This window comes from Dermacentor silvarum, chromosome 9 (genome assembly GCF_013339745.2).
Source record: "Dermacentor silvarum isolate Dsil-2018 chromosome 9, BIME_Dsil_1.4, whole genome shotgun sequence".
Classification (NCBI taxonomy): domain Eukaryota; kingdom Metazoa; phylum Arthropoda; class Arachnida; order Ixodida; family Ixodidae; genus Dermacentor; species Dermacentor silvarum.
This window is the reverse complement of record NC_051162.1, coordinates 45501151-45525964: the sequence shown is the minus strand read 5'-3', so window position 1 is coordinate 45525964 and position 24814 is coordinate 45501151. Positions and strand designations below refer to the sequence as shown.

General features: G+C 46.6%; 1 protein-coding gene across 2 annotated transcripts in view; it reads left to right on the top strand.

Annotated features, from left to right (window-relative positions):
* Positions 1–2890: 2890 nt before the first annotated feature.
* Positions 2891–24814, top strand: part of LOC119464718 (uncharacterized) — a 53181-nt gene continuing 31257 nt past the window's right edge. Inside the window, exon 1 of one of the 2 annotated variants that reach the window (XM_049655568.1) lies at positions 2891–3048. In XM_049655568.1, the coding sequence (XP_049511525.1) occupies positions 2938–3048 (111 nt within the window). In that variant the 5' untranslated portion in view covers positions 2891–2937. Of the gene's footprint in view, positions 3049–14891; positions 15070–24814 lie in introns of those variants that run through there. The other variant, XR_007463211.1, reaches the window with a different exon arrangement.

Sequence of the window (24814 nt, the reverse complement as noted above, 5' to 3'; positions counted from 1 at the left end):
CCTCCACCTGTGCCAAGACCCGCGGGAGCTTCGTCATAGTTATGATAAATAGCAACAGGGAGATGAACACCCATTGCTGTGTCCCTCGCGTACCCATTTTAAAAGGTCCATATTCCTCATCGTCTATGCGGAGAATCGTCAGCCTATCTGAGAGGAAGTCTCTGATATATGCAAATGTTTTCCTACAGCAATGAGTGTCACTTAAGTTGGTCAGAATGCTCTCATGTTTAACATTATCGGACGCACCTTTAAAGTCTAGAGCAAGAATTGTCCTGTCATTGTGTGTCCAATAGGTGGGTTGGATGATGTCTCGATTTAATTGAAGGAGGTTGTCTTGTGCAGAGATATGCGGCCTAAAACCAAACATGGTATCCGCGAAGTATCCCTTACTTTCGAGGTATGGAGAGAGGCGGTCTCGAAACATGGCTTCCATGAGTTTGCCTACGCACGAAGTAAACGATATGGGCCTGAGGTTGTCTATACTAATTTGCTTGCCGGGTTTGGGGATGAAGGTGACTAATGCTGTTTTCCAATCGATTGGAAGCGGTTGGCCGTCCCAGATCGTGTTAATGTATTACAATAGATGCCAATAGGTATTATCCGACAGATTTACTAGAAGTGTTACAGTGATATGCTCCCGGTCAGGAGCGGTGCCCCTGCGCATTTTGCCCAGCGCCGCTTTCAGATCATGCATGGCAAATGGAGCATCGAGTTGATGGTTTTGCCTGCCCGCGTATTCGTAAGCAGTCTTGTGGGGATCCAGCTTGAGGCATAGGTACTCATCGCAAAGAGCATCCGCCAGCTGGGAATTGGTTCCATGAAAGCCATGCAAGGCCCGGCGGAGCTATTTTTGTTTTTGTCGGCTTCCACTGCGCCAGCTGCCCTCCTCGCCTTGGAGAGTCGGAGGCAGCGCCAGCTGCGGGAGCCAATCCTGTTTTGCTTGCCTGTTTCTTGGCGGCTGCCGCAGAGCCCGTTGGCTTTATCTTGGCGAGCTTCTCTTGCATTCGGCGAACCATGAACTGAAGATATTCATCTTCTCCGGGTATAGGGTCTTGCCGTGCTTCCGTGGCCTCGAGTTCCATCCATTGCGTCGTGCTGGGGTCATTGCATACCTTCGCGGCCACCGCCATGGCTAGGGAGCCTCGGCGTTCGCCCCGCCGGCGTTTGGCTTAGCCGGGCTCGTGCGTGGCGGGAGCTTCAACCAGTGGTAAATTGCTGAAAAAAGGCCCACCTGGACAAATATTGTATCCAGAGGTTCCTGGTGACATCACGGAGACGCTGAGACCAGTTTCGAGTGGATGTAGGGCAAATTTCGGTGACACTCATCGATTTCCGACGGGGTCGACGTGGCATGCGTCCGACCGCCGCGTCCTGACAAATGCGTTCCCGCTGAGATTGAGGGAAGTCGAGAGTTCGGGTAGGCAAAGAAATCAAGATCCGGAGGCTTGTGAACGTGGCCGTTTGAATTCATCGCGCTAGTACGCAGAACATCGTGAAGAAATCCTGAGCGCCAGGAACCTAAGTGTGTGGTTTGCCACTACTTTACTAGGCTTTCCCCAGCTCCGCTGGTCTCTGGTGTTGGTGGTAGTAGAGCCACGCATAATTTTTTGTGGTCGATTTCCCCGGATTATGTTCAGTGGATTGTTGTGCTGCTGTAAGGCTGCATAGCCCTAATTCCGCGCTAAAGTATTCGTCCCAATATGATGATTGAGGGTTGTCACTGCAGATGAAACTAATTGCAGAAGGTCCTGTTTATTCTTACTATGAACGCTTTCACGCGCGCTGGAGGCTGGTGTATCTTATTAAATTAGGTCGAAGTGATGAATCAGGAACTCGGTTTCCGAGCAGCGTTCAAAATTTCTGTCTTCAACAACGTTTACAGCCATTGTTTGTGTACGCCAAGCATTACCTTTGTGCACAACCTAAGGCACTAAATGTGTAGGATTATTGGCTTTATTCGGAAGCATTGCAGCAACTAATTATTTAGAATTTTATGAGTTCACTTAATTGGTTCACAAGAAAAAACCCCGCATAATTGAGTTGTTTTCGCACTGATATGTTATCGCTTTGACAAAACGTTGTGATCCTGGGTCAGGAAATGGGGCTCACCATACGTATTAAAATGGTTTCGAAAAAAAAGCAGTTAGATTTAGTCAATAAAATGCAAAAATGATCGAATTACATTTGCCAGTAAAGAGTACTTTTAAGATGCAAAACAATTAAACACTTGTGTCACCACAACAATCATTCTACGTTAAAAGACACGTTATTGAATGTGCAAATAGTCCTAAAGTTTTAACCCTTGTAGCAAATAGTCAGTGAGTGGCGCACATTTGTCAGTTTAATAGTGATGGTATTTTTTGCACAGTTCCAGCATGCTACAGAAATGCATTACCTGTAGCCTACCAACAGTAATGTAAGTAGGTTGCCTGGGCAAACGGCAAAATGCATCCCTGCCTAACGCAGAATTTTGTTCAGAACCATTGTTCATGCACATGACGGTCTAGATTACTTATGTCTTTCTTTATGTTTTTTTTTTGCAGTGAGAATAAATATGACGCTGCGTTTTTATGGCGCCTGCACTATTGAACAAACAGACCTGAGTGCTGCCTGTTTAATCGAGAATCAAATGTTGAGTCTACACGATGAACATTTTTTCCTTTCGTGCAACATCTTTATAGACTTGTTGAATTCAGTATTTACTGATGACGGTATACAATCTCAACACTGCTTATGTTCTCGAGCAAGGCTGAAGATGACGTAAATTGCGCGAAAGGTTTTCGAAGAATGAGACGTTATGTTGGATTTGAGACCACCGAAGTTCGTGGAATACCACTTTCGGTATCCGCCATTGTTCTGCTTCCGACACAGTCGGTAAAAATAATTTCTTATAAAAGGCTGTGTAAGAACTTATGTCAACTTTCGTTCACGGAGAAGATGATGATGCAGAAGTGTGTTATTCCAGCGCTTGTAGGAATCATTCCAGTGCTACTATTTGCGCTTACAGATTCAACGGTGCAGGAACAGCCTCCCTATGACATAGTAATGGTAAGAACCCATTTATGTTTAATTGAAAAACTATAATTTTAGGCTGCGGAAATCCTCCAAAACTAGATGACAACAGCTGCTGGTGATATATGCTATAACAATGTCATTAGGAACCTTGTTTGAGTAATTGCAATGAGTTTACAGTGCCTAAATTGCACTTATATTAGGTAGACTTCACTAACCATACAGATAGCGAATCACTTCTTTTAATGAACGTTGTGGTTTTTATTGTATGATTATTAGTGGCGGACTTACAACTGAAGTTTATTATGAATACGAAATGTGTTTTTCTGCGCGTGAAAGAAGCCCGCGAATAGACACAATATTGTCGCGCGACTGGCCTCTAGAGGCAGTTTGCGTGTATTTGCGAGCTATTTTCACGCTAGGAAAAAAATACTTTTATGTAGCACGTATTGAGCAACAGAAACTGTATCGGTTGTTTCTCATGTTGCTCTACAATTTTCTCATTAATACTTTGTATCTAATTTTAATTATTACTTCACAAGTTTATTACTTATTAAGACTAATTTATGTTATTAGGCACTGAGTATATCTCCAAGCGCCGGCAAACATTACCTTGAGTCTGTCCAGCAACGTGGCATTTGGATATGTAATAGTATTGGTGCACGATAGTTAGGACACCCTTTATATAGCACGCATTTATTTCTGCATAATTATACACCACATGTGTAACGACTAGTACATAGAAGAGAGCGGTCAGTCAACAATAACGAATCTGTTCGAAACACAAGATACTCAGCTGTCATTCATAAATTGCATAAACAGCCTCTCAACAAAGACCCTAGTTGTAAACAAATTTTCGAAGAAATAATAGCTGCTGTGTGGAATGGAGCATCACAAGAACGGTAGGATAAATGCTTGATGGATAATAATCACAAGGTATGCACAAATGAGAAGTATATGTTGCTCAAGGACTTGCGCCGTAGACTCATGCAAAATGCCCTGTGCAAGGAAAACATCACCGTTCGTAGCGTTAAATATAAAATTTTAGTAAAGAGGCTGCCAAAAACACCCAATGACACACTACAATATAAGCTCACAGTTTATCATGCAGGCTTCCACCGCAATACTGAAGACAAGGTTTACATTACCCATTTCGTTTCGGCATTCTGTCGAATAACTTGACGTTGTTTCACTTCTGATAATTAGCGTTACTTTGTTTAGCTGGCGGTGAAGACTAACACCACTTTAATAGTTGTTACGAATATTTCGTTTGTTTTAAACATTCTAAAACATCGAATAGTTCATTTTTAAACACGAATAAGAATATTTAGTGTGTAATATTCGATGCGTATTCGAAACTAGAAATGTTTGCAAATTAGAAGACGCCTAAGCTGCGCCTTTAAGGGGCCCCGTCCGCATCGCATTTTTCTTTATGAGTAGGCTTCACCGCAACACACGTGGATAAGCCAGCTTACAAAGAACAAGCTTACACCAATCTGCCAAAAGTCGTCTTCACTTTTAAACAAAAGTGCATTGCTGGGAAGACATATTTACAGGGACAATATTGGCCGTCTTATATCAAAACGCGAAGGCCGTAGGACCTTTTTGATAATTTTATCGTTTGCTTTTTCCCTGAGGAGCGCGCGTGTCCCAAAGTCCCAGTCTGACCTGCCCAGGAGGCAAGCGCCATCTCGATGGTGTTTCTGCAAGTAAGCTACCCGGGCGCACGCCGCTGTTGTATGGTAGAAATACTGGTAAAGAGGGCTTGTGTTTGAGATTCCTCGTAACAGAACTATGTTGTCTCGTACATTCAAGTTACAATCCGACACTATCATGTACTGAAGGGTGTAGTTAGGTCGTACTTTACGATTTTTCCTACGGATTTTATTTTGAGCAATTCAATTAGTTCACTAACAACCCTGTGCCACGCGGAGGGCCTGCGTGGCTGGAAATTATTTTTTAGCCGCGGACGCCGGTGCCGACGCCTACACCGATGCCAGATTTTCTGCGACACGGGGCCCTTAACGCTGTCGCGTTAATGTGTCTAGACAAAAGACTCTTTTCCGAACTGCATTTTGTTTCACTGAAACATGTCCAATCCACCTTGTAGGTGTGTCTTCTGCCATCTCTCACTAAGCGACCATACGCTGGCTGAACACAGTGTTCTCAGTCCGGGTCAATTTCTAAGGCATATAATTCTACAGCCTCAAGAGATAGTGAGGACAACACTATGAGGTTGCTATTGCATTCTTTTTTGCATTACTTAGTAATTGAGGAGGAATACTACCAAATACTACAATTCATGTTCATGTAGCTCTTGTAAGTTGGCGTTAAACTTGAAAAATAAATCTAATCAAAAGAAAACAGCTGATTTACGAGTTAGAAATGGTACAAAACTTGTAATGGTTCGTAATTTTGCTGCCCACTTCAGAACACTTTCCTTGATCAAAATCGTCCGTGGTAACCTGTGGCTTTTGAGTTATGGTAAGCACGTCTAGGTCGCTGGTTCCGAGCTCAACCTCGGTGTCCGCATTTCTATGAGGGCTAAATGCAAAAATACTCGCCCCTTTAGATTAGGGTGCGTATTAAAGAACCCCTGGTGGTCAAAATCATTCCACAGTATTATTATGGCGTGCCTATTAATCAGATCCTGGTTTTGCAACGCACAAGCCCAGAATTTAGTTTTTGTCCTCAATCGACTCGCGTCAGCTTCCACTGAAGAAGGAAAACCTGGTTTCTGCGTGGTGAAAACAGCTAGCATCACACTCTGCGAAATTAACATCGAAGCCAAATTATCTAACAATGCCAACATCACACCAGTCGAAAAAAAAGATGAAAAGATTCGTGGAGCCACAGCATTCAGCATTTGCTAGGCTTAGATGACGACAAGAAGATCCTCCGTGATTCTGTCGAATTCGCTACCAACATTCCAAAACTGACATCAACTCAACCTTGCTTTATTCTTCTTTCCCGGCCGTCCACAATAAGAGCAATCAGTATACATGTGTAGTTCAAATTTGCTTTTGTTGCTCTTGCAGCTTTCCACTTTCAAATTCGCGAGGGCTACTGCAATGCTTTGAATCTGAGTGTCATTTTGAACTTAGGAACCTGTCTTAATTTGTGAACAATGCGTTTGTCTGGAGTAGAAGGAGTTCTTTTTAATAATACTGAAGCGTTACGCGTGAAGTTGGGTAAAACCATCATACACCGCCTGCCGGTCAGCAATATCTAAAAAAATAAATTATGCTGATCCCACACACGGCACAAGTCAGAGCCGGAAAAACAAAATCGTGCATGTTGGTAAGAAATCTGCAACAAAAGCCAGCGACCAACCGCCTTGCCGCCGCTCCCCAAGGCGGCGTAAAAGCGCGAAGCAGTGCCACAACCGACAAGAGCGTCGAAACCTTGGGAGAGCACTGGGTTCTCATGCGACTGCATGTGCGACTGCATGTGCGTCTGCTAGAGCCGCACTTGCGGAGAACTTTCTGTGGCGAGGAAGGAAAAGTGGCAAAGCGTGCACGAGAGTGCTGCTAAAAAAATCCAATATTCTCTGCCGCGTTACGTTCAGCACAACATAAACGCATTGCCTAAAACTGGAAAATAAGACAAAAACACAACTGAATTGCAAATTTGGCTAATTGTTATCCTTGTCTCTTCCACTTAAGGAGAAAGGCGTAATCGTGGCAGGTGGATGCTACGCTGATTCAGTATTGCCACCAAGAAACCGAAAGCGCTGTTTACCTCTGCTAGAGTACAAGGCGCAACAACTTATGTAAACATGCTCGCCCCTGTAGCTTTCTCTTTAGTGCCATCGAATGTTGTACGCATGTAAAGTTGTCGCGAGCAGGACAGGATTGAGGACAGATACTCGTACGATGATGACAAACAAAAAAACCGAAGCAACAAATTTGGTTTATTAACGCAATGTCGCCCTTCAGCGCGTCTATTACATGTAGTTAGAATATTTGGGTAGCGTTCGTTGTTTTATTCCGTAATTGTATACACAGAAAATACCTAAGTGTAGTACAGATTGCTATACGTGCACACTGACTCGTTATGTGTGCTATCCTAGGTTGAGTTATTCGGCCAAACACCGGAAGCATCCAGCCGCAACTTCGGTCACCAAGTCCGGAAGGTTTCGCAAAGAAGGCGTTTTTTTTTTCAGAACTCTCTTATGTTCTTCTATATCTATTGTAATACAGTCGAACCCCAATATATCAATTCTGATGGGGATCACAAAAAGTTAAATATATAGGTAATTCGATATTTCAAAACGAGTTTACTGCTGTTCATTATACACAATATTTTGTTATATGTGGGTTCAATATATCCGCATTCGACCGTAATAGTGTGTTATTCTTTATCAATTATAGGCTCCATTCAAGTTGAAGTTAGGAAGTTAGCACGCCAACTGCATATGTTATCTCTCCGCGATCGGCATCCAACGCCAAATCCACCTTTGACTGCTCCATAGAGGCAGCGCACTCACGAGAAACATTGCGAGTCCCTCGGTATTGGTAATCATGGTTCTCCCATGGGTGCACGTCCGACCTACTCACCAGTCGCCGCATAACGCGCGCAGCGGTTATTTTTATTTCAATTAGTCAATAAGTCTATTTATTCAGCTTTTATGTACGAAAAAAATGACAAACGATTACGATGCTCCCTAATGCGAAATTTGAATGCAGCTGCATAGTGTTTTCATTTTGCGATATATTAGAGATAAAAAAAAGATAGAGACCGTGTCACAGCTGTCCCCGATTTGGCGTCGGCGCGAATCGATCGACGGGGTAGACAAGCCGGTTGGTCGTTCCGTACTCGCGCGAACAAAGTTAAAAAGAGTCAGAGTCGGGAGTAAACAAAAAAACAAGATATTTATCGGCTGATAAATATACACAAAGTAATAAAATACAATAATAAAAAAACACAAGGCAGACTAACACACCTGAACTTAATATAACACAATTATGACGACAAATAGATAAGATGAACAATTAACAATGGATATAAACATGAAACAGGGCGTGGATGAAATGTACAAGAATAACACTTAACAGTAATTCACTAAACAAAGTTCAAAGAAATCAAAGTTCAAAAGAAAACAAATGGTGTCATACGAATGGCCCGGCAGCAGCATCAAGTCCATAAACCGTGAAGTCGGTGCACAAAGCTTTCCCGAAGAATGCTGGCGGTCCGATCCTGTCGAGGTGGATGCGATTGCTGGGCTGGGTTTCCCGGGAGTCTAGATCTGACGACTTCCCTCAAGCAGGTTGAGCTAACTTGAGGTGAACTACCGTGAGCTTCGTTGCAGACGCTGGTTTGACGTCTCGTACGTCAACAAGTTCTCCGGAGTTCCGACATGGCCAGGCGGCCCAGGCGATACTGGACGGTACTAGCCCCCCGACGGCTTTTCAGCAGCGCATAGGTTCAGCTTCTAGAGTAATCAGCAGGGCCCAAAACCTGCGCTTAAATAGCCTCTCCTTTCCCTAGTTTCCTATATAAGGAAACTGCCGGTATGCAGAGTTCTCCTAGTTAATTCACGGCTCCTCCCAAAAGTCTTGGCCGAGCCCCTTTCACCATGGACGAAGAACGGCAGATTCTCCTCTCTCCCAAGGTCAAGGGCTAAGGTCGAGCCCTGCACTACCACGCGGACGTACACGCACACTTCTGGGTCCGTAATCGGCGTGTCGCGTCTCGAATCGAGATGTCACCCCGTGAGGCCACGACGCTTTTGACGCCCGTAATTCGGCGTGTCGCTAATCGAAATAATACGCCGCATAGTGAAGACCCCATGTTTTTGACGTCCGTAATTCGGCGTGTTGCTAATCAGCGTCAAAATTCCTCGAAAACTCTCGAAAATATGTCGCTCCGTGACAGTCGCTAATCAAAATTATACACCGCGTAGTGCGCACACCACGTTTTTGGCGGCTGTTAATTGGCATAAAAAACCACTTGAACTCTCGAAAATATGCCACTCCGTGACAGACCGAAATCACCACACCGACTGGCAATTGGCCAGTGCCGTCCATGCCTTCGCTGAGGGAGGGGCAGTATGGGAACATTGGCATGATAAGCGGCAACGGAGCCAGCCGTGGAAGAAGGTGACGACCAACTCGCGAGCAGTGGCACAAGATCGTACGCCAACGCTGAAGCCAGGAACAGACGCCTAAAGCTACGCCCTAAATTGGACAGGACGGTGAGATAGAAGCTGCGTCAAATCTCTCCTTGACGGGCCTCACCATCCAAACATATTGACAGTGACGTCAACGCAAATAATAGCACAATAATTAGAAATCGCAATAACATTTTAGCACACTATAATTTGTCACTGTAAAAGTATCTTTAACAAGTAGGTAACCAAACAGTCATGCGCACCGAACAATCGAGACAAGATGTAATCAAGGTGTTGTATTACAGCACACAGTTATAACATCAATTAACGTGTGTTGGGTGCGCGTTAAAGAACTTTGCCCAGGTGGTGAAAATTGTTCCAGAGTTCCTCATTACACGCGCTTCATAAACAGATCGTAGTTCTGGCTTATAAAACCCCAACATTTATATATTTTTTTAACCATCAACAGAAAGCAAACAAATATGAAGAGCTTTTTTAATGCATAGCAGAAAACCGGTACAAAAATTCACCGATGAATACGATACTCCCTAACGCTCTAAACGTGTTTTCCATTCACGATATATTGGCTGGTGGGGACAATCTGTCTTGTGAGGCACGTTGCAAACGGACCGAAGTGTGGCGCGACCGCATCGCTAAACAGGACATCGAAAGAGGCAGCGCGTGGATGACGCGTGAGTGCGATTCACAGTAGCCGCCGCCTGCAGACAGACATCCACTCATGCAGCGCTTTGTTTCATATATGGTATCGGTGGACGCGCTCGCCGCGTGCCTTATCGTTGGCGTCACCGGCGAAGAGACTACGCGCGCTACTCTGGCGCCATCTTGTAGCCATTGTCACCACAGAGCGCGTCTTGCGCGGCACTGCGCTTTTGTTCTTATGTTTTCGCCATACACTCTTCCTCCGCGTGCCGCCTCATGATTCCGCTATACCCACTGCGCTCCGCGTTCGCTCTTTCATTCTTGGCTGCTCTCGGTCGCTCGGTTACGCCAAGGACGCTGACGATAACCCCAAGAACGGGAGCTGAAGAGTTGCGCTCGAGAAATTCGATACAACCAGGCAGACTGTACATTTACGGGAGATAATAAAATTACATGGCATGTATATTCTCGAAAAGTTTCTCGTTGCGAAATTGGTTGAAGCTTGAGCTGAGTATCATCAAACCATACTTGGATCGGCTGTTTTGGCAACAGGAAGGCATTGAAACTTCGAACTTATTAGGTTGAAAAGCCAGGAAGGAGTGTTGAAATGTTGTGCTGGAAACAAAAAAAGAGTCACCTTTGGATGTTGTGCCGCTATAAAAACATACGAATTTGTAGTTAAGAAAGCGTCCTGTTCAATGAACTTATAGCGGGTCGGTGGATTGGAAGGTACATTTGCAACAACACGAAGCACTTTATTTTGAAATGCAGCAAGTTTATTGCCATTTGAAGCTGTGGTATAGCCCAAGCAACGAAGCAGTCACTGAGTGACGAATAGCAAAAAAAGCATAGTAAAGGTTAATATTTAGGTTCATAGGTTGTGTATATGTGGCGCCGTATTATTCTTCATTTCAAGAAAGAAAGGTCGACGACTGACTTGAGAGTGGACTATGCCATAAATTTAAAGCTATCGACGTTAAGAGCTAAGTAGAATGGCTGTGGGTTTAACGCATGTCTTCCATTCGAGTGAACAAGTTCCGCAGCAGTTTCTTGCGTGTTTGTTTTATATGAATTATTGGAAGGCAATTTTGCTAATGTTACATTTAATTTGTGATGTTGGTTATTGATTCGAGCGGAAGGCAATAAAAATAAATATTTGTATCATCAGCCTATATCGCATAATCTTCAGTAAGGGCTGCCCTAAATTGGAAGCTCAAAATTTGGAGAAAAATTAAGCTTCATGGTGGAGCATTGCATTCCAAGCAGCAGGACGTACGAGCAAAAAAAAAGTGTTACACGTTTGTAAAACGCTAAGGAAAAAGCGTGATTGCACGTTTCGCACAATTTTGGCACACTTTTTGTCACTCTTAAAGTACGTTTATGGTGAATTGGGACAACTTTCCATCAGAGCGCACGACAGAACTCACCGAAATTACCACACCTACTGGTAGTGGGTCAGTTCCGGCAGTGCCTTCGCTGAGGGAGGGGCAGTATAGGACCTCTGAAATGATGAGCGGCGTCGGAGCCAGCTGTGGAAGACGACGACGAGTGCGCGAGCAGTGGCACGAGCCCGTCTCTGTGACCGCGTGACCTGTGCAATCAGGCACGCACTAGGCACGCCCTTAGTAAGCCGCAACCGTGAAGCAGTGGTGGCTTCAAGGAAGCGTGCTTGTCTTTGCACCCCGGAGGCCTGGCTCCATTCCCACTCAGACCGAATTGTGCCACTTTTTTTTTTCAAAGGCACTAACTTACTTTGTTTACAGGAACCTCCGTGAAAAACGTGACGTCATTCCGAGAATTTGTTGACGTGACTTTACTGTTTGCAGCGTCGGCCATTTCTCGTGACGGCACAGTTTCACCAAGGTCACCACCAAGGTCAACGCCAACATAAACACCTAAGGCTTTCGCCTTAATGAAAGGCAGTGTCGCTCAAAGGGCGGAGCACTGCAAGCGATAGGAAGGTTTTAACGATCATAAAGCAAGGAAGACGGACTTCATGAACGAGAAGAAAGAAGGACAGGGCAGAGAAGAAGACGAAGTATCATTCTGTATGAGTGTTCGTGATGGCAGAATAAACGGATGATTACATTTTGACGCAGTCGTACAGTTTTGGACTATGTGGGCGTTGTTCACGATCGCCCGACGCGAAGACGGCCATCTACTTGCCAAGACAAGCCAGAGAGACGAAGACGTTGCCATCGACCTTCCAGAACAGGTCAGCACAGCGGACTTGTTGACCTTCCTAGCTCGCAAGGCTAACATCACCCTTCAAAAATGGGCGGCAAGGTTTCAGTCAGAGTTGATCTGCAGGCGACCGAGTTCGAACAGTGGGTTCACAGATTAAGTAGCCACAACGCAGTGACAACCCAGGAGCAAAGATTTAGCCTAGTTGTGCAACACCTTTTGCGCACGCAAGAGCAGCGAATGCAACAAAGTGAACAGCTGTTGAGGGTTTTAACGTTAGCATGCAACGGGCGAAGTGGTTGTTCCAGATTTTTTTTTGACGATACTCAATCCAGACCCTTGATCTAGCTTCAGTTTTTGGAATGTGCATGCTCGCAGAACAAGTGTAATGATGACTGTGATCGCATCAACAATATGCATCGTTTTCTTACTGGAAATGCTAGGAAGTGGTCCGATGTGAGGGTACCAAGCCGTGCATCAGAACCATGGATCGAATGGAAATAAATTTTCGTTCGTGCATTTGACCGGAATTGTGTTGAATGTTGGGACAAGGCTGTTTTTTTCGAGCATCGAGAAGGTACAGCTGTCGAGTACTAGTTTGAAAAACTACGAATCTTGCAACTTGCCGACCCGACCCTATCTGAATCCTCTGTAGTCGCACTAATATTTCTTAGAATGATGAAGGCGTCTCAGCGCGAAGTTCTTCCTAGACCACACGCGGCGTTAGAGCAACTGTTACATTCCCTGAGGAACATATCCATCAATGTGTTCTCATCCTACAACCAGATAAGTAACACCAATGGCCGATCCTCCACCACAAGCTTAACGTGTCACCAGAAGTGCTCTTGCTGCAACGGTTCTTGTGGCCACGCCCCAGTGCAAGAATCAGCCTTCAATGGGAATCACGAGCAAAACGACAGGGACACGACTTCACGAGCAAAACGACAGGTCGCGACACGACTTCAGAGTACGTCAACGGTGCAGCAATCTGAGCGTACTGGTGGACTGGTGGAAGCAACCTGCTCGCGGATGACCTGCAGCACGGCCGAGGACAAAGGTTGCACAGGTTCCTGGGTGAGAGGGAGCAGCGAGAGCTGGCGGGCCACCTGTTCACGAATGAAGGTTTTGATCTGAGGCAGCAGAGACCCGTCATCAGCCTGTCCGCGAGCAGTCACCAAACTGGAAAGGGAGGCAACGTGAGGAACAGTTTGGCGGGCGAGCGCTCGTTGCCGGCGTAATTCGTCGAAGCTTTGGCCGTATGCGACTACGGCTGCAACGGTGGTAGGATTCTTGGCCATGAGCATTTGAAATGTGCCGTCGTCAATGCCCTTGAGGATTTCTTTAATCTTATCTTCCTCAGTCATCGTTCGGCTGACGTTGTTGCAGAGATCGATGACGTCCTCGATGTAACTAGTGAAAGTCTCGCCGGATTGTTGCACTGGGTGGCGACGGCGCTGTTCGGCGCGAAGCTTTCGCATGGCAGGACGGCCAAATACCTCCACGAATCCAGTCTTAAATTCATTCCATGTCGCAATAGTTGCTTCATGGTTGCGGAACCAGAGGTGGGCTACATCCGCAAGATAAGAAATAGCGTTGGTGAGCGTTGTCCGATTGTCCCATTTGTTGCGGTTGCGACGACGAAAGCCAGTCGTCGACGTCAGTATCAGTGGTGCCACTGAACACAGCTGGGTCTGGTTGACGAACGGCACCGCAGGTGACTGGCCCAGTTGACGAAGTGGGTCGCTCACCGGCGTTGTCTGGCATGGTCGTGGCGGAGCGGCGGGTAGAGTGCGGCTCCGGAGTTCCAGGGCGAGTCGTTAGGATACCCAGAACCTCTACCAAATGATATGATGTTTATTGGCGTTTATTCCCAGTCACGTTAGGTCCAGCGCAAAAAGCACCCGAGTAGTTCCAGCCGAACGCCAGCGCGAGGAAGACCAGTAACACGGATCCTCTTATCTTTGTCTTCCTCACTTCAGGAGCTATGCGACCACAGCGACGCTTGTGCTATCTTCGTCATTACAAAACAAATAATAAATTCAAGAGAGACAACGATTTATTAAGAAATTAACATGTTCTTACATGAGGACTGTTAAGTACAACTCTTCCCAATTTTCTCATATACGATCACATTATACGAATTATACAGGCCAGACGTCCTAACACTGCCAAATACACTTCCGGCCATTTGAAGTGCACATGTTTGAAGAAATCTGTTTGGTGAGCACACGGAACGTAGTCTAAGAATCACTGTGAATGTCGTGGAAACAATAGCAAACTACTACCATCTCCAGATTTTTGGATTCAAAATTGTGCCTCTTGTGACTGAGAATGATCTCATACGCTGAGAAGGAACGCCCGACGGCAGTGAACACCTTAAAAAGTAAATTACAAACATAAAAGCCGCATGCACATAACATTTTTTTTCTTCTTTTGCTCTTCACTCTCCTTTCCCCTGACGGCTCTCCGCGGTTTCGAATTCGCCAACCGCTCGCGCAATGTCAGCGCGGTGGCGTATGCTGGCCGGCGCTTCCCATTTCAATGCTGCTAGCATTGCTTTGCGGGAGTTGGTTGATCTAAAGGACTAGGTTGAACGCCATAGAGTTCCGAACAGTCAGTGTTGCCCGGTAACATGAATAACGGTCTCTAACTGCAATCGAAAGCGAAACTTCATGCTAAATAGTGTTCGTAAAGGCACCGATATTGAAAATAGGCATTTATAGGCATTTAGAGGTATTTATAGGCATTTAGGCACAAACGCCAAATTAGGCATTTATAGGCACTATAAAAACACTATAAAAGCCCTTCTTAACCTCTGATTCATGCTCATATATCCAAGTGGGGCGATAGGAGCGCAAGGAACAAAAAAGGCATTTACCTAAAATCCGGTCTCTAGTAACGATCATAAAAGGAGGAATAAGGACTTTGTGAACGAGAAGAAAGAAGGACAGGGCAAAGAAGAAGACGAAGTTTCATTCTTTATGACTGTTAGTGATGGCAGAATAAACGGAACATTACAAAGGTTTAGTTTTACGTTGAAGCACCTGGGACGGTGTTCCAAGAATACGCGTGGGCGACATGTTGGCGGCGCGACGAAACACGTGAGGAAACTGTGGCTGCGCAGTAGAAACTGCACCTTTTCAGCTGCGAGGCGCCTCAGAACGTTGGAATGATGAGAGGCACCCCAGCGGCGTTGCAGGTATCCCACCTCGATAGTGCATGAGATTGGACCGAATGGGGCACAATTATATTGCCTAGTATTTGACGGCACTAGTATTTGTGGGCACAATAATATTGCCAGCTCTCTGCCTTTCTTCAAATAAGCCTCTCTCTCTCTCTCTTACCAGCGGCGCAAGTGGTGCTGCCCTAGTTCCACAGGAGAGCCAATTCAGCACACCGTCACGCTGCGTTGAATTGGCTTAGCCGTTCTTGCTTCCAAATGTACCGCACTTCCCCCGAAGCTTCGAATAACCCAAAAACATCAACGAGTGGGCCATGGCTCCGTCATCACTATTGTTACAGCACGGCGGTGTAGACGACAAAAACGGCGCCTTTGTCCGTGTAACTGCTACAGTTATACAAGTTGCGTAAATTACTGACAGACGAGCAGAGCGGCCAAAACGTTCTCACATTGAAAGTTATTGGAATATCAATTTTAACAGCGGAGCTGTTTAAGCCGGCCGTAGTCCGTGATTCGCGAACAGAAAATGTGGCCGATCCTGGCGGTAATGCAGAAAGAGTCCTAGCGCAATGGCACAAATTCCTGTAAATTAGCGAAGCTGAGCCTGGCTAAGTCTATCTAAGCGTAGTTGGGATATTCATTGATAGCTAATCAATCGCTAATCAACTATAGATGAGTAATGAATTAATTCCGGAAAATGCTGGGGATGCCTTGGTAGTGTTTAGCCAAGCCCAAATACGTGGCCAATACCTTGCGATAGCCAATCGACAGCCAATCAATATCTAATCGATAATCGATCAATGATGAACAAGTTCCGGCAAATGCAGGGGATGACTTGGTAGTGCTTAGCCTAGTCCAAAAGCCAGGAGTAGCTAGGTGCCCATCAGCTCCGCTGCTTCTTTAGCATTGTGCCTCCAGTGCAAACTGCGCTATTTATTGAGTATTTTATTTATTTCTATTTTTATTTGTATATACTGCAGCCAAACTTTGGCTATGACAGGATTCTAATTTATATGTACTTGTTTACTAGCCTAGACGAGCGTTATCTCCGTGCCTATCTACTGATGCTAAATCGGCTGTAACTCAGCATGCCACCTGTCCTGTATTGGGGTTCCCCTGGTGCTGCTGTTTATGTTAAGTAGTGTAACAAAAAGACAAGGCATGCAAAGCGCCGGTTTCGTTCAGGTACTCTTTACTTCTGCATCCTCGCCTTTTACTGCTATAGCAATTATACGGACACTCCAAGCGGATTTCTGCCGTCGGCGTCGTCGTCGCCATGAGGTTCCGTATAAAGTCAAAGGCTCATAAAATCATCGCTGCGTGCTGTATGCTGTTGTGCGCGTGAATGCACGCGAGGGACGCGCGCTTTCACGGAGAGCGAACGCAGTGCGGAGAACAAACAGGACGTCTTCCGTTGCGCGAAAGGCCGTGGGGAATGGGAGGGTGGAGGGGGTATCTTACGAGGGGCGCAAGGGGTACTAGAATCTCGCACGCGAAAGGAGTAAAGCGGGAAGGCAACGCGGGTGGGAGGGGTAGTGGCTTCTGCTCTGCGAGACACTGCGCACTTGCACTTTGCGCGGCTGCGGGCAGAGGCGCGCACTGTATTTTGACAGCTATCTTCAACACGGCTTAATATGCGTTGTTCTTTCGCCGCTCAGTATCCGTTGAAGCGATAGACCGCACGAACCTTCGCTTGCTCACGCCAGCGTTTTGACAGTGGTTGTGTGCGGTCATCGGTGGTTTATTCATGTTTGCTTGTGCGCGCTGACACCATGCTTGTTGATTCAATTAGTAAGCGAATGTTTCCAATTGTATCAAGCCGATACAATTGCAATCCTTAATCGCAATTGATGCTTTGCCTTTCGGTCTAAACCACGACTTTTTTCTACGGTACGTGCTTCTGCACCCCTTTCTATACACTCGGCCAAGACTGCGTATACTCTCCATCTGAAAGAAAGCACAGCTTAGTACTCGTGCACGCTGTAGAAAATCATCATTATAATCGTGTAGCGGAATGATCCAGCGTCCGAACGTGTTTAAAGTGTTCCTTTGTAAACGCACTCGATTGCTGAATGTTAACTTGCGTCCAGACAAGTAGATTCGGAACTTCTCGTCGACACTCCGGGCAAGAGCTAAGCCCTTTAGTTCGTTGGAATGGTAATGGCACTCTGCGTGCGAGAGTGCGGCTGGCGTTGGCGACGACATGCTCACGTGTATTTTGGTAACGCTGAATCAAAACTGCCCTACACAAACCTGGCTTGCATTGGTGTGAAATTCTGTGACCCAATCTTATTTGAAGTGGCACTAAACAGGGCTAGGCGTCAGCTGCTGCTTGAGTGTCCGGAATGCGTTGTCCTGTGGCGGTCCCCATTCAGAATAGACTCTTTAATTAAGGAGGGTTGTGAAGCTGAACGCACAATTTTCGACAAGAAGACGCATTTTTTATTTTTTGTTTATTTTGGGTTCCTAGACGTAAGAAGCTCATTACCAAGTTTGGTTGCAGTCTGAGCTGTAGAAAAGAAAGGTGAATTTTACTCTCGTAACATGGGGGCGCACTAGCCGTCGAGCGCGCCCATGAACGCTGTATTTAAGACGCGGCCGCACGGCAGACAAGAAACTAAACAGAGAGTGAACGGCCACGATAGAAAGCGTTTTCACCAGCGGAGCTGTTCAAGCCGGCTGTAAGTTGTGGCTCGAGCCGCAAAACCTCTCCGAGCTATGAAGTCACTGCGTTGCCTAGCAACCCCATACCAGCTGTGCGATAGCTTCGCAAGACTCCGCGCCCAGATACTGCGCGCAGCGCGTCTGCTCCGCTTGCCATAAACGTTCCGTGTAGCAGGTGTGAAGGCGGGGTTGCTCGTATGGGGACGGTAGTAGCAGTCATGGGGAGACCGATGAAGAACCACAATCCCGAAGACCCCCGCAGGGGCGTCTGCGTCAGCAGGCGTTTGGTGAGTTGCGCCACCACGTACCCGAGCACACGAGGGTTGGACCCTCCCGCGTATAGCCGTGCGCGGCTTAGCCGTGTCTGGGGAAAGGGGGATCCTGGGGGTTGAGCCGATGCTGGGTGTTCGGACCTTTAAGGCCCCCCGGCGGAGGCAACACACCTCTTCGGCCTCTGCTTCACATAGACGGCACCCCCGGACTGACCCACCCGGGGGAAATCGGCAGTCGCCCTTTCCTGTCCTCCTCCTCAATCTTCGTCTTTCTCTCTGACTTTCAATCTTTCCTGTCTCCTACTCACTTCCTTTTACTTCTGATCTTCTGGGCGGCAAGGGTTAACCTTGTGTGGGTAGCCAACCTTGGATATTCCATATTTGGTTATAGTGGTGACGTACAGCTGGCGTCTGCAGGCCTTGTGTTTACAGGCCCTGCAGCGTCCCCTTGTTGGGCTCCATGGTGGGTGGCTGGCGTTGCTGCCGAAAACCCAGATATTCTTATGGCTAGTCCTTTTCCACCACTCCCTGATCGCCGTCTGAAAAGAGGGCGCACCGAAGATGTGTTCCAGTTTTTTGGACGCCAAACACAGAATTTCCCCAGATTTCATGTCATTCACTCTGAAACCTCAAACAAATCGGTACGAACAATGTCACCATTTCTTGTCTCAAAGTCTTTGACTAATATTTTTGGACCAGGCTTTAAAGCATCCAGGATGGCAAGCGGGGATCTCCTCTTGGAGCTCCGTCATGTGAAACAATATGAGAAACTGCCCAATCTAGTATCATTTGGGGACACCCAAGTGACAGTAACCCCACATCGTACTATGAACACCACCCGTGGCGTTATCTCAGATGATGATTTAATGGAGCTAACCAAGGCTGAACTCTTGGAGGGCTTCAGTGAGCAAAATGTGATAAACGTTAAAAGAATTAAGATGAGGCGCGACGGCAAAGAAATCAAGACCAAGCACCTAGTACTTACTTTTGGTTCAAGTGTCCTGCCCGAGTCCATCGAGGCCGGCTACCTCAGACTTCGTGTTAGGCCATACGTGCCAAATCCTCTTAGGTGCTTCAAGTGCCAGCGATTCGGGCACAGTTCACAGAATTGCCGAGGCCGGCAAACTTGTGCTAAGTGCAGTGCCAATGAACATTCCTCTGAAACTTGCAATAACACTCCACGTTGTATCAACTGTGATGGTGAGCACGCCGCATACTCACGGTCGTGCCCGTCATGGAAGAAAGAGAAAGAAATTGTGACTATTAAAGTCAAAGAAAATATCACATTCAAGGAGGCACGTAGGCGGGTATCATACCTGCCCAAAAACACCTTTGCCGATGTGGCGCGTCAGGGGGCAGCGACACAACGGCTTCCGGCGCCTGCCCGGCCCGCAAGCAGCGAGCCCGCAGTGACGCCATCCGCCCCCTCGGCGGCTGCAGCTAGCGCTGCTCCGCCAACTCACAAGAAGGGGCCATCGACCTCTGGGCTGGTGGCCTCCAGGGCCTCGTCCCTCGAGGCGAGGCCTTCCCGTCAAACCAACCGCTCGCAAGAGCGCGTGTCCAGCGCCTCGCAAGAGGCGATGGACACAACAACTGGCCAGACGGCGCCGTCAGCGCCTAAGGAGCCGCGAGAATCTCGCGATCGCTCCAAAAAAGAAAAAGCCCGCATCACAGGGCCCGACAAGGGCTCTGTAGCTTAAGTTAGTCTCCTTTACACACAGCACAAAAAACACTTTCAACATGAATACACAAATTATACAGTGGAACGCCAGAGGACTCCTACACAACCTCGATGACGTCAAAGAAATCCTACAAAAGTTTAATCCGAAGGTGCTGTGTGTACAGGAGACGCACCTTAAACCTACACAATGTAACTTTCTCCGGCAATACGCCATCTTTCGCAAAGACCGCGATGACACCTCCGTGTCATCCGGCGGTGTTGCTATCGTAGTTGACAGAGGTGTTGCCTGTCGAGAACTGAAACTTCATACGCCCCTAGAGGCAGTTGCTGTCCGAGGGGTATTGTTTGACAGACTAGTCACTGTTAGCTCTATATACATCCCTCCTAATTATCATCTTAATAAAACTGAATTTCAGAACTACATAGATGAACTTCCGGCACCATATATAGTTGTCGGAGATTTAAATGCACATAACACATTGTGGGGAGACTCTCGTTGCGATGCGAGAGGACGCCTAATTGAAAACTTTCTCTTTTCTTCAGGAGCATGTTTACTTAATAAGAAAGAGCCAACTTACTACAGCATGGCGCACAACACATACTCCTCCATAGATTTAAGTATCATGTCGAGTACACTGATTCCGTACCTGGAGTGGTCCGTTCTGAAGAACCCTTTTGGGAGCGACCACTTCCCAATCATGTTAAAACTGACAAAACAAGATCTATGTTCCCCACACATTCCCCGATGGAAGGTTGACTCGGCTAACTGGGAACGTTTCCACGAACAAACTTATTTAAGCAGGGATGATATTGCCTTTTTAAATATAGATGATACTGTAGCATATATAACCGGCTTTATAATTGAGACTGCCACAACATGCATCCGTCAAACTAACGGACTGGCTAATAAACGTCGTATCCCGTGGTGGAACGAAGAATGCAAGGAAGCACGGAAAAATCAAAACAAAGCTTGGGGACGACTTCGCGACTCTCCAACCGCCGAAAACTTGATTAATTTCAAACAAATAAAGTCCCAGGCTAGAAGAACACGTCGACGTGCTAAAAGGAAGAGTTGGGAGAAGTACATCTCCAGTATAAATTCTTACACGGATGAGACGAAAGTGTGGAATCGAGTAAATAAATTAAAAGGCCGGGAGGTACACCCACTCCCCTTAGTAAGTACTCAAGGAGAGAGCCTGGAAGATCAGGCTGGTTGTCTGGGCCAACAATTTGAATATATCTCCAGTGCGTCCCACTACACACAAGCATTTTTGAGAGTCAAAGAACGCGAAGAGCGACAGCCCCTAAAACGTAAAGGTTCATCGAGTGAGGTCTACAACTATCCATTTACTTTAACTGAACTGAAAGCATCCCTCGCTTGCTGCAATAACTCTGCGCCAGGCGGTGATCGTGTCATATATGAAATGATTAAGCACCTGAATCCTGAAGCGCTGAAAACACTCCTGTATCTTTTCAATGTCATGTGGGCGCATGGATATATCCCGTCCTCGTGGAAGGAAGCTATAGTCATTCCCGTGCTTAAACAAGGCAAAGACCCGTCCCTAGCCAGAAGCTACAGGCCAATAGCGCTAACAAGCTGTCTGTGCAAACTATTTGAAAAAATGATCAACAGGCGCTTAATGTGTTTCCTTGAAAATAACAAATTACTAGACCCCTTCCAATGTGGTTTCAGGGAAGGTATGTCCACAACAGGCCACCTTGTTCGCATTGAGTCTTATATTAGAGACGCTTTTATACATAAGCAGTTCTGTCTTTCAGTGTTCCTCGACCTAGAAAAAGCTTACGACACGACATGGCGCTACGGCATTCTCCGAGATCTCTCTGCGATGGGTGTCCGTGGCAACATGCTAAACACAATCGAAAGTTACCTGTCTAACCGCACATTCCGCGTAAGAGTGGGCAACGCTTTGTCTAAGTCATTCACCCAAGAGACCGGTGTGCCACAGGGAGGCGTGCTTAGTTGCACACTATTTATTGTAAAAATGAATTCCCTGCACACAGTCATTCCACGGTCAATGTTTTACTCCGTTTATGTCGACGATGTGCAATTTGCCTTCCAGTCATGCAATATTGCCATCTGCGAACGACAAGTGCAGCTTGTAATAAACAAATTGTCCAAATGGGCAGATGAGAACGGTTTTAAAGTAAACGCTCAGAAGAGCACTTGCGTACTCTTTACAAACAAGAGAGGCATAATGCCTGTCCCCATTATACAAATTAAAGGAGATGCACTCTCTGTCAGCAGCGAGCATAAGTTTCTAGGCATTATTTTGGATTCCAAGCTTACATTTATTCTTCATATTAAGTATCTTAAGGCCAAATGCCTGAAGACAATGAACCTTTTAAAGCTTCTGTCACGTACGACTTGGGGTAGTGACCGAAAGTGTCTGCTTAACCTGTATAAAAGTCTTGTCCTCTCACGCCTTGATTACGGGTCTATTATTTATAATTCTGCAACGCCAAGTGCATTAAAAATACTAGACCCTGTTCACCACTTAGGTATCCGCCTCGCGACTGGTGCTTTCAGGACAAGTCCAATCCAGAGCCTCTACGTAGAGTCGAATCAGTGGTCACTTCATCTGCAGCGGTCATACAGCAGTTTTACATATTTTCTGAAAGTGCAAGGAAATATTGAACATCCGTCTTATTCAACAATAAACGATGTGACCGCTGCCACACTATTCCACAATCGACCTGCAGCGAGAAAGCCGTTCTCTTTGCGTGTGAGGAATCTTAGTGAGGAAATGGGTGTTCCGCTGCTTGATCATCGTCCTATGGCCCCAGTGAAACTGTTACCTCCGTGGCAGTGGCAGCTCATAGATTGTGACACATCAGTTTATAGAAGTCACGAAACACGCATCAGAGGCACACATTAAAATGCATTTCCTAGAACTTCAGTCCAAGTACTCGTGCACAGAGTATTACACAGACGCTTCTAAGTCACACGCCGGGGTTTCTTATGCAGCCGTCGGCCCATCCTTCTCGGAATCCGGTGTACTCCACCCGGAAACAAGTATTTTTACGGCTGAGTCCTATGCACTTTTATCAGCTGTAAAGCATATAAAGAAATCAAAACTTCAAAAGACTATCATATATACAGACTCTCAAAGTGTCGTGAAAGCCTTGATGTCATTCTGCAAACTAAGAAATCCTGTACTCATTGAGCTCTATTCTGTTCTTTGTAGAGCTTACGCAACTAACCAGCATGTCATTATATGCTGGGTGCCTGGGCATAGAGGCATCGAGGGCAATGTTCTTGCAGACCAAATGGCCACATCAGTGACATCAACCGCTATTAACTCTACAGCTGCTGTTTCTGCAACAGATTTGAAACCTTTCTTGCGAAAGAAACTGCGAAGCCACTGGCAACGCTTGTGGGACACACAAACAAGTAATAAGCTTCATTTGATTAAGCCACAGCTAGGTTACTGGCCCCCCATAACTAAAACACGACGAACTAATGTCCTGTTCTGTCGTCTAAGAATAGGACATACATATGGCACCCACAATTTTTTGCTTATTGGTGATGAACCACCAACCTGTGGTAGATGTTGTGAGAGGCTGACCGTCCTCCATGTCCTCGTGGAGTGTCGGGAAGCCGAAGCCGAGAGAAGGAAACATTTTCCGGTAGCATACCGCTACAATATCCCTCTACATCCCATGCTATTTATTGGTGAAGAACCGCTTTTTAATGCTAAAGCAGTCCTCGATTTTTTTAATGATGTTGTGCTACATGTTATTAGCCCAATAAGTTCGTAGCACATCCTCTCTCCAGAGGATTTCGCTGTGATAATTTTTGATAGCACATGCCTCCAGGCCCTTGTGGTTCAAGGGCTCTGTTTAGGTAGTAGTGCTTCTTGCCAATTACTGTATCTTAAATATTTTAAATATATTATTCTTCCTTCTCAATGCATTCCTCATTTCATAGTACACATCATTAGTCATTGCCATGATTTTAGTACATATATATTTTACGCACTTTACAGCGATAATTTTAGGCCCCTTTACAGCCATGTTTCATCTACTTCTCAGAATTCATTGCTCGACGGCACATTCACAAACACTGGCATGGCGCTCTTTGGCCATAACTGGCCCTTGCGCCATAAAACACCACACATCATCAATCCCGAAGAGGAGGCCGCTTTCCGGGAATCATGCCGCTTGGTCAAACAAGAATACAATCGCCGGCGTCGAACTGATCCTGCAGAGAGCGCCGAGGAAGCCTTTGCCAAGCGACGGCGCAGAATCGAAGCTGCGCCTCGCTTCTCCTAGCCCCGGCATTGCTCCTCCGCCGCCGCGCCAGCGATGGCGTCACTGCGCGTTGCATAGCGCAGCTTGCAACACCTACACGGCGTTCCACCGCATTGCAATGCAGACACCGCGTTCCGGCAGACCCTCTCCGTCAATGCGGTAGCCCAGAAATCACTTACCCAGTTTCGCCCAGACATGTCATTGCTTCGGGCTGCAATTCTTGCTTTGCTTAGTCATGACAACACTTTGTGAAGCTTGGCCATGACATCACATTGATCATAAAGATCATGTCGCCACGACGGCGACACACCCGACTCTCGTACACTTCGCACTAAGTAAATGTAGCATGGGACAGCCGAAGAAGTACAAGACTCCCGAAGAAGCCGCTCAGCTGTAAGCTCGTCGTGCCGCCAGCTGGGAACGAATGCGGCGATTGCGTGCTACTCCGGAGTATCGCGCCGCAGCCGCTGCTGCTAAACACGCCAATGCACGCCAACCCAACGTGGAAGAAGCGAGGAAGAAGCGATCACCAGCTGCGCTGTTTACTCCAGCCTTGCACCGCTAGTGCAAGCTGCCCACTTTTTATTGCGATAGCAATTATATGGACACTCAAAAGCAGATTTCTGCCGTCGCCGTCGCCGTGAGGTTCCGTATGACGTCAATGAAGATGAAATCGTCGCCGCGCGCCGAACGCTGTATGTGCGAGTGAAAGGGCGCGAGGGGCGCGCGCTTTCACGGGGAATGAACGCACGGCGGAGAACAAACGCGCGTTCTGC